Source organism: Vigna unguiculata, chromosome 5 (assembly GCF_004118075.2).
Source record: "Vigna unguiculata cultivar IT97K-499-35 chromosome 5, ASM411807v1, whole genome shotgun sequence".
Lineage (NCBI taxonomy): Eukaryota > Viridiplantae > Streptophyta > Magnoliopsida > Fabales > Fabaceae > Vigna > Vigna unguiculata.
In genome coordinates, this window is record NC_040283.1 from 11,347,765 (window position 1) to 11,359,057 (window position 11,293).

The 11,293-nt window shown below is 31.8% G+C and overlaps 1 protein-coding gene across 1 annotated transcript; it reads left to right on the forward strand.

Annotated features, from left to right (window-relative positions):
• The first annotated feature begins 8,692 nt into the window (after positions 1-8,692).
• LOC114184355 lies at positions 8,693-9,390 on the forward strand. Its single transcript, XM_028071667.1, has 2 exons — positions 8,693-8,922; positions 8,982-9,390. The coding sequence occupies exons 1-2, from the start codon at positions 8,693-8,695 to the stop codon at positions 9,388-9,390; spliced, it is 639 nt and encodes a 212-aa protein (XP_027927468.1).
• Positions 9,391-11,293: the final 1,903 nt, after the last annotated feature.

Below are 11,293 nucleotides of genomic sequence, written 5' to 3' on the forward strand. Positions count from 1 at the left end.
TTTTGAACCGAATTGTACTATTTTTTAACTGAATTACACTTTTTGAACTGAATTGCACTAATTACATATGATTGTACTACGCAATAATAATCTAATGTTTGTAATTTGAAAGTGCTTAGGAAATAATACTTGAAATATGCATCATACTTCAATACCCCAAAATCAAAATATTAATACATCTTAATACATAGATTCTCCCGTAGGTTCTCCCACAAACAACATCAAAATGTTAATACATCTTAATACATCTTCAATCATCTAAATTAATTGCACTTGAAGGTCCCACTTCATCTTGAGAAGTTATATCTACAATATATATATATATATATATATATATATATATATATATATATATATATATATATATATATATATATATATATTTCATCGTTTTTGAAAACTTAAAATAAATTTAAAAAGGGTTAAATATGTTTTTAGTCCCTTAACTTTTAGTGAATTTTGGAATTAGTCCATTTTGAAACTTTGAACCAATTTAGTCCTTCATCTTCTGAAATACGTGAATTTAGTCCTTTTAATCAAATTTTGTTAAGTTTATTTGACATTTCAAGCGTATTTCACAATAGTATTTGACTTAAAATTAGAGCAAAAATGTGTCAAACAGTATAAACAACTCAAATACAATCTTAAAATGCCTACGAAACATCAAATAAACCTAACAAAATTTGATTAAAAGGACTAAATCCACGTATTCCGAAAGATGAAGAACTAAATTAGTCCAAAGTTTCAAAATGGACTAATTCCAAAATTCACTGAAAGTTAAGGGACCAAAAACATATTTAACCCATTTAAAAATATCAACTAAAAAGTATATAAAGTTTTCATATAAACTCAGCTTGCTCAAATTCATCAAGCTCTTTAGGATCCTCGTCAAAAAGTATAGAGAAAGGTGTTCCTCTTAACCAATCTTGTGTGCAAACAAGTACTTCCACTATTTTAGGCGTTAGGCAACACCGATAAGGACTAACCACCCTTCCTCCTGTACTGAATGCACACTCTGATGCTACGGTAGAGATAGGAATGGCTAACACCTCTCGAGCCATGTTTGCAAGGATAGGAAATCTAGTTGAGTTGACCTTCCACCAATGTAAAACATCAAGCTCAACTGATTTTGTATAAGGTTCAGGATCCTCTCTCAAATATTTATCAAGCTCTGATATATAATCAAATCTACGTCCTGTAACTCTTAGGTAGAAACTCATGCCATGAGGATCATCATCTTCATCATCTAGTTGGGATTCTTGTTGGCTACTTTGAGAACCCTCCTCAATCCCTTGATATTGATCATAAAGTGCTTTTAAAGATGACAATAATTTTGATTTCAATCCACTAGCCATGCTAGATTCAAATATATAGTCAATGAAGTAATTAACAAAATCCAACTTACTCCTAGGGTCAAGCACAACAACAATCAATAATAGTATATTAATTCCATTGGAATTTCCCCAATATTTGTCATACTTACCCTTCATCCTCATTGCCATCGATCTTATGCTCACATCACTACTCTCAGAATATTGTCGAATCTTTTTACCAATTCCAAACACCTCCTTCATATACATATGACTAGTGACATAAGAAGAACCAGAAATGCGCATGGTAGAGTCATAAAACATATTTAAGAATGGTAGAACAGACCTCGCATATTCCCAATCCTCTTCTAATGGCACACCACTACTTTTGGCCATTTCAGCACCAAATTTCTTATCTTGCATATCTAGCAAGACAAATGCATCTTTGTACTTCAAGCTTGCCTTTAACATTAGATAAGTTGAATTCCATCTGGTTTCAACATCAAGGCAAACAAGACCTTTATAAGAAATTCTCTCTTGTTCAACACAAGCCTTGAATCTAGCAAATCTAGCTGGAGAAGATTTCACATATTTAACTGCACTTCGAATTTTTGAAATTGAATCCTTTATCTCTTTTAACCCATCATTCACAATCAAACTTAATATATGTGCACAACAACGCATATGAACATATTCTCCCTTTAAGACAAGACAATTCCATGATAACATCCTTCTTTTGAGGTATTGGACCCCAACATCATTTGTTGTAGCATTATCCACAGTGACACTAAGGACTCGCTTCAACTCCCAATTATTCAAACAAGCCTCAACATGTTTAGCAATGAGCTCCCCTGAATGACCTGTTGTTTGAGAAAAATTCAAAATTTTCTTATGAAGCTTCCAATCATCAATAAAGTGAGCTGTTAAACTCATGTAGTTTAGGTTTTGGATTGAAGTCCATGTGTCTGTAGTTAAGCAAACCCTCCCACACTGCTTTGATAGAAAAATTTTCAACTTTGTTTTTTCCTCTTCATATAATTGCCACATTTCACGCCTTAATGTAGTGCGGGATGGGACCTCAAATCGTGGTTGCAAGGATCGTACAAAGTCACGGAAGTCTTCATCTTCCACAAATCGAAAAGGAAGCTCAGATTTCACAAACATCTTCACCAACTTCATTCGAGATGCATTCTGGTCAAACTTAGAAATAGTTGGTGAAGGGCCAACACTAGCCCCTTCTGTAGTTGATGATGACAGTTTTTGCCTTTTGGATGCTTCTCTATTAGGATTTTCCTTGCATCTTATCAAATGATTCCTCATCCCACTTGTTCCAGCCAAATATTTAATCAAATCACCACAGTAATTGCACTTAGCCTTCTTCTCAGAATAAGGTTTTTGTTTGGTAAAATGCCCCCACACATCTAACCGACCTTTACTATGCTCAGTTGACGATGTAGCCATACAAGGAGGTAAAGGATCAATCCCAGAAGTAGCTGGTGTGAGAGTTTCGACAGTTTCTGGCAATGTAAAATCCATCTGATCCGTGTGATAATTAATGAGGGTTTGGGAACCTCTAAAGCTAGAAGATGATAGTCTTACCCTGCTACAAATAAAAAACAATGCTACTATGATTAAAAGAATTAATTTAAAGACTTTGATTCTAGTAGAAGTTGTATGTTGTAAATTCTGGGGTTTAAAAGCTTGGGGAAGACGGATGTACCGCCTGCAACATTCTTTCTCATATCAGGACCTTTTTGATTTATGGTTGAATGAAAAAAAATTATTGGTTTACATTAAGCAAGAGCAAAAGTATGGAATCCTTCTTAACAAAAGAATAAGACAGAGAATAAGGGAGAGAGAATCAATGGAACAAGCTACATGATCCAACATATCTTCAAGGGAAAAAAACCCAATCATAAAGCAAGGAATTTGGTTCACCTGAATTCTCCAATTTCGCTTTTATCTCTACAATTTTTGTTGCCTCCAATACTACACTTAAGACAGTAGCAGTTCCATCATCATGCTGAGTTCTTATATTCTCAATCAATGCCTACAATATGCATAGAATATTTAATTGTAAGCTTCTGACAACAATACGCAGACAAAATTTTAAAAAAATCATCTCAATCAATTCAACACAATAGCTTATAAATATGATATCCATGAAAGCTTTACAAATAGTTAGATTCTACATACAAGAGCAAAAGTAAAAGGTTTTACGGTTTTGGATGATTTTTAGATGTGGTGTTAGAAATTTAATGAGTTAAAAGTTTTATATTGAACAAAAATGAATATGATTAATGTGTAAGTGAAAAGAATTGTTTAAAGGTTTTGGATAATGATGGTTTTAACTTTTAAGGTTTGACTAAAAAGTGATCTTATGATTTTATATGAACTTGTTTACTGTTAGAATTTCTCACATCCGAATGAAGGAGTAATATATAACTAGAAAAATCATAAACCTATTATAAATTGAATGAAAGAATTTCTCATATGTATATGTATTCTATATGCCACACGTACACTAATAGTTAAGCTTACAGAGTAGTTAGTCTTTGACAAATTAAGTCCTTACTGTTAATCCTACTGCACACTAATAAACAGTACTGAAAGTTACAACAACCTAAACAACTATTAAACATTGAATTATACAATTTTTGCCTTGCATATAATCCTAAGCTAAAGATTTGAATTTCTAATGCTTCTTCACATATCCGTCCTACTAAGAATTTAAGTTAACTACATGTAACTACTACTTGTGTCTTAGTTTTCAATATTACAGAAACTTTCAACATAGCACAAAATCTATGATACAATTAACAACAAATGAAATGCTGAATGTAGAGGGAATGGGAGCAACAGAACATGACAAACACTACAACCAATATCCATGCAAGAGCATTCTAGAAAATCTTGATCAAACAATAAACAAGAAATATGTCAACAATATACCTTTCGAGACACCTTTTTCGGAGTTGGGTTAGCTAATCAAGCGAAGAAACTAGAGAACCTTGTTGGAATTTGGAATTAGATTTTGCAAAACCTTCATTTTTTGATTGATCCTACTCCTCCTTTGCTCTCAACAAACCCCGTACCAAACATAAAAGCCTGAAATGAAAATTACTCAACCATGAACAAAAGCCCAAACCCAAACACAAAAAAATAGCCATCATACAGTAACAGAACCAAATAGTTTTTTGGAGTTGCAGTTACATTTATCCGAATCTAGCAAATTCATGACAAAATAAATACACATATATTACAAAACTAAATACTACCCATTCCCTCTTAAACAATTCCCATGACAAAATAAATACACATATATGAAATGGATAAGAGAATTATCGAATGTTAAGGTTAGGGTTTGAAAAATACCAATTGATGCTCAGCAATAGTGAAATTAAAGATGGCAAGGTTAGGAAGAAAACCTAATAGAAGTATGTCTCAATGACAACAACAAGGAAGGCAATGAAAAGCTCTGTCTCAACAGTGGTGGTGAAAGAAGCGCAGGAATGGAGTGTTTCGTTACCTAGCTAGAAACAGAACACAAACACGAACGAAGAAAACTTGAAAAAATTATAGATGGAATTCAGTTTAGTTCAGTGTTTAATTAACTAATAACAGTGCAGTTTTTTAAAACTGAATTGATTTATGATTCAGTTCAGTTAACTATATAAGTAGTTTAGTTATTTTCAATTTTTTACAGTACAGTTAACTGTAGTTTAATACAGTTACAGTAACTTTGCCCAACCCTAGTTATTTGAAACTATTGCTTTTTGTGATAAAATTCATTAATGATTGAATGAATTTTATGTTTATGTTTTGTTTATTTTTCTCACGATTTTTGTTCTAGGATGAAAATAGGAATTGACAGAAGGAGAAGATTTAAAGCACTTACAAGAATAAAAGTTTAATAATAATTAACTTATCAATGGGACATCAAAAACCAATGTTTGAATTTGAAGCATAACAAATAATCAGCACCGAAGTAAATATTATTTACAATTTTTCTGTCAATGTATAAAAGCTATTACTAAAGGATGAATATATTGATAAATGTTACCTACTACACTTTTACCAACTGATTTTTGTCTGTCGGTAATCTATCAAAAAAATGCTATTACTGATGGATTTTTACAATTACCAACAAATATAGGTCGTCAATAAATCAAGTTTTTTTTTTCTTTTACAATGTAGATAGAAATGCTAATTTCGTCTGAATACCAAAAGAAACCAAGGCAAAAAGGATGAATAAGAAAATACTAGCTCAAGTGGATATAATCACCAATTCCGTAAAGAGGGTCACAATTAAAAAAAAATGTATGCTAAACTAAAAACCTGAAAGGACAATTTAAGTAAAATAGGACAAAATAAAAGAAAGAAAAGAAAAGGAAAAGATGAATCATGTTAAGACCATCAAATTTTGTCATAGAGTTAATCTTTTAAAAATAAAGCCGGTAGGATTCAAAATAATGTGTGAACATCTTTCTTTATCCAAAAAAGTAAAAATTATCTCTCACTACCCCCATTGAATAAAAAAATAATGTTTTTTTTTCAAACAATAGTCACTACAAGAAAATACTTCATTAACAACCAATTTTAGTGATAAAAAGTTGTTAGTTACTATAGTGACCAATTTAGATACTAATGTACAAAATAAAAATTATTGGTTACAAAAATATTCACTATTATGAATAAAAAATTATAATTGATAGTTAAACTGGTCACTAATTAATTAAAAACTAATTTAGAAACAAATTTCTTTGATAGCAAAAAGCTTACTAGTTAATATTTAGTGATCAATTTTCTTTGGTAACTAAATTATAAAAAATAATTTAGAGGCCAATTATATTTTTTTTATTCATAAATTGTGACTATTTTAATAACTAACAAGTTTTTTTTTTAAATTGGTATCTAAATTGGTTGCTAATAAGACATTTTCTTGTACTGAGTTATCATTAGAATAGAAGTTAGCTTAAGGTGCACACAAATAACACCTAATAGTCTAAATCAAAGGTAATTTAGTACTAATTAAGGCCTAATTTTTTAGTACTAATATTTATCTATTAAATTAACTATAATATTATGCTTAAGAAATAGGGTTTGAAAAAAATTTAGTACTAATATATTTCTATTAAATTAATTATAAGTTTATGTTTGAAAATAAATTTTAATTAAATTATTATTATTATTTGGTAAGATTTATTGGTATTAAAAATGATATTTAATGAGTTAAAACTTTTTTCCAATAAATTATAAATTTGTTTAGGAAATAAATAATGATTAGTTATCTTTATTCTTTTATAATCAATTTTGATTCTATTTTCTTGTTTCATTTGTATGTGACTTCATTCTTGATTATATTTTCTTCTTTTATTTCTATGTTACTGTAATTTTGATTAAATTCTTTTTTTTTATCTTTATATGACTTCAATTCTAATTTTATTTTCTTATTTCATCTTTTTGTGACTTCAATTTTGATTTTTCTTTTTCCTTTATTTCTATGTGACTTTAATTTTGACATTATTTCCTTCTTTTATCTTTGTTGTCTCTTCTCATGTACTAATTTCACTTTTTACTAGTTATTGCTTTCTTCTATTTTGGAAAACACTCCTAGGGAGTAGAATGAAGAGTAGAATGAAGGTACAAACTATTTGCAAATATAAAAATTGTGAAACTCTTTTTTTTTTCTGTCACTAATCACTTTATGAAAGAATAACCATCTTTCTCTAATTTTTTTGCTCATTTCATTCACACACAATGATCATGTACCGTGAACGGTTGATTGGATGAATACCGTCTTCGGTATGTAAAATATGACAAAATATAAGGTCATTTTTGCTTTATCCTACCAGTCACTCATTTTTTTTATCAGCCCTACCAGTCACTCTTAATTATCCTTGATTTACCTTTTTAACATAAAGCAATAATTTGTGAAATATTAATTGTAAATACTTATCATTTGTTGAATTTTTTATATATATATATATATATATATATATATATATATATATATATATATATATATATATTGTTGTGTATTGGGCTCTCTTCCTATGTGGAGAAAATGTCTAAAATTTGAGAAGCACATGTCTCACTTAACCTAGTGGAGAGGGGGCTATAAAATAAATAGAGAGGCAGAACAATAGAGTCAGAACACACGGAAAGCCCTAACACATAGAGGGAGAGGTAGAGGAAAAATTCTGTTCACGTTTTTCATAGAGCTGTCGCCGTAAATTCAGCATTGCGGGTTCGTTTACCGTTGGATTGCGCTGAAATTTTTACAGCAGGTTCATGACTCATTTCTCTTCATTCTGACCGGTTGGATCGTTGATACGAGATCTGAGTTGGGAGATAATAATTTCACACTGCAACAGTGATTTTTAGAGGTTTTTCTCTCTTGTTCTTCTCTATTTGAAAGCTTTGTTGTTTTGTTATTTGGTTGAGTGTTGGCACTAATTTGTGCTATTGATTGAGACTTTTTTGTGTTGTTGTTGTAATTCAAAATATCATAACTGTAATAATTGCATTAAGTTTGGCAATTATTAGTTCTTGTTACGTTTCTGTTTTGTATAAATACTTTGTATCCTTCACTTTCAGATACATGAGAAATACATTCTAATTTCTATAACTCTCTATCAGTGTATGCATTATACTCTTCTCTCCATCTCTCTCTGCTAACAGTGGTATCAGAGCCTGGTTCCGACCCAGGAGGATCTAAGGGTGTGGATTAGTGTGATAGAAGCTTGCTGTGTGTATTAGCTTCATGGCTGCTAGAGGCGTGATTTCTGGCAACTTGCTTGTGTTCGATGGCACAAGCTATGGTGATTGGTGTGTCAAGATGGAAGCCATTCTTGGTTTCCAGGAGGTGGATGATATCGTAAAGAAAGGACTGCAAGAACCAGCCAAGAATGCTACATATGAAACAAAGAATGCATACAAGGAGAGTCGAAGGCTGGATTGCAAAGCTCGGATGTTACCGCACCAATGTGTATCTGCCACTGTTTTCCAGAAAATCTCGAAAGCCACAACATCCAAGGAGATATGCGACATCTTGCAAGAAACATATGGTAATGCTGGAAAAATTAAGGCAGTTAAACTACAGTCCCTGCAGCGACAATATGAATTACTGTGCATGAAAGATCAAGAATCAGTTGCAGACTATCTTGGAAGGTTGCAAGTTTTGGTCAATTCCATGAGAGCCTGTGATGAACCTGTGAAGAACAGTAAGGTTGTGGCTAAAATCCTTCGAACACTTACACCCCAGTATGATCACATCGTTGTCGCCATTGAAGAATGCAAGGATCTTACGACGATGAGTCTTGAAGAATTGTAAAATTCTTTGGAAGCTCATGAGCAACGGCTGATTGAAAGAAAGAACAATGAGAAAAGTACTGATCAAGCCTTCAGTACTAGGGTTGATAATCAACGTTTTCGAGGACGTGGTGGCAGAAGAGGAAGAGGGAGATCACGGGGTGGCAGGAGTAGAGGCAGATTTGAAGAGTATTCTGAACAGTCAGTGGATGAATCTGGTACTAGCCAAAATGATGGTACCAGAGGAGGAGGAAGACATGGCAGAGGTAGAGGCAAGAAACCATATGATAAAAGGAAGGTACAATGCTATACGTGTGATAAGTTTGGCCATTATTCCTATGAATGTTGGCACAACAGTTCAAGTAAGAAGAACAAGAAAGGTGATGAAGCACATCTTGCCCAAGACGAGAGTGATAGTGAATCTGATCATGTGTTGTTAATGGTCACAACAAACAGTGAAGAAGACGAGTCTTGCTGGTATTTGTACACGGGATGTTCCAACCACATGACAAGGAGGAGAGAGTGGCTGATAGATCTTGATCCAAGCGTGAGAAGCAATGTCAAATTCACGGACAACAGCACAATAACAGCAGAAGGAGTTCGCAAAGTTATGATCACTCGAAAAGATGGTAAAACTGCTTACATGAGTGATGTGTTGTATGTTCCCAACATGAAAAATAATTTGTTATGTTTGGGACAATTACTGGAGAAGGGTTATACTATGTCAATGCAGCAAAATCACATAGAGGTGTATGATGGACAATAAAGGTTGATTCTTAGAGCTCCACTGTCACGAAACAGAACTTTTAAGATCAACCTCAATGCAACAGTTATCTAGTGCCTAGTATCAATGAATGTTGAAGAAGAAGGATGGCTTTGGCACTACAGATTCGGGCACCTAAACTTCAAGAGTTTGGGTTAATTAAGCAGCAAGAAGTTAGTAAGTGGACTGCCACTGATTCATGTTCCTGATAAAACTTGTGAAGGTTGCATCGTTGGCAAACAAACGCGAAAGGATTTTAAGAAGTGTGCACCAAAGAGATCAAAATAGCCACTTGACATTGTGTACTCGGATGTGTGTGGTCCTTTTGATACAATCTCACTTGGAGGCAATAGGTATTTTCTTATCTTTGTGGATGAATGGACCAGGAAAATATGGCTCTATTTGTTGAAAGAAAAGAAAGAGGTGTTTGCAAATTTTATGAAGTTCTGTGCATCAATAGAAAGATAATCTGGTCTGAAATTAAAAATGTTCAGAACTGATGGAGAAGGTGAGTTTAATTCAAAAGAAGTAATGGAATTTTGTGAATCAAAAGGGATACATCATGAAGTGATAGCACCTTACACCCCCCAACACAATGGGGTTGCTGAGAGGAGAAACAGGATGCTACTTGACATGTGTAGATGTATGATAAAAGGAAAGGGGCTACCACATTATTTCTGGGGAGAGGCAGTGATAACGCTGTCGTTGACGCGATCAAATTAATACTACTTATCTATAACAACTTCAGTATTGTTAAGAAAATAGATAACAAAATAGAAAAGGTAAAGTAACCCAAAGTCGTCTCCCAACGAACACGGAATTGATTTTTAACAAATTAGTTCTTATAAAACTATACAAAGCGGTTAGTCAAATAAAATAAAAAATATAGGAGATTAAGATAAACAAAGATAGAAATAAAATTTAAAAGATAAAAAGAAATAAAAACAATAGTAAAGAAAATAGATTGATTCCATTGCTTTTTCAAAATAGATTCATCATCGGTTATCTAAAGATTATTGCTCAATTAATTATTGTTGTAGATTTTCAAATTAATCAATGTAAAGTCTCAATTAATTTGTTGACGTTCTCACTTTTAACCAAAGTACAGTCTCAATTAAAAGTGAGAACTTTTAGATTATCCATAGTAAATTCAATCAAAATACAGTCTCAATCAAATTTTACTATGTCTAATCATGTCTATTCTTTTATCTCCTTACCAAATAAAAAGCTTAATTAATCAAAGTAAAGTCTCAATTAATTGTAGTTAGAGTAAATACCTTTAACCAAAGTAAAGTCTCAACTATTGGTAAAAACTCATTTAATCATATGAAAGTTTCTAAATAAAATCAAAGTAAAGTCTCGATTAAATTTAAAAACCCTTGAACTCATATGATCAACATGCATATAGATTTAAAATCATTACTTGTTACGTGATTCAAAGATAAAAGACATAGATGAATTAAAACCTCAACAATAATAAAAAGAACAAAGAAATTATTTCATTCTAACCTCAGAATCCATAATGAAATTACAATGGAATCAACCCAAGAAGTTTAGCAATCCATGGAATACAAAATAAGAATAAAAGAAGAATAAAGAGAAGAAAAGAGAGAGAAAGAAATTAGGCCCCCTAAGGGTTCCTAAATTCCGAAGTGCCGAGCTTGTTGTTTCTACTTCTCCCTTGGTCTCTTTATATAGGAATTGGACTGGGCTTTTCTGTTGCTAAAATCTCTCAAATATCTTTTAAAATAAAGATAAATATAAATATTTAAAAATATTTAGAGAGATATATACTATTTGACAAATATAGTTGGTTGATAATATCAATATCTAATATAATTAAATTAATTAATTACTCAAAGATATATGATAAATTATCACCAATTAGTATTTGTATTAATTTTCC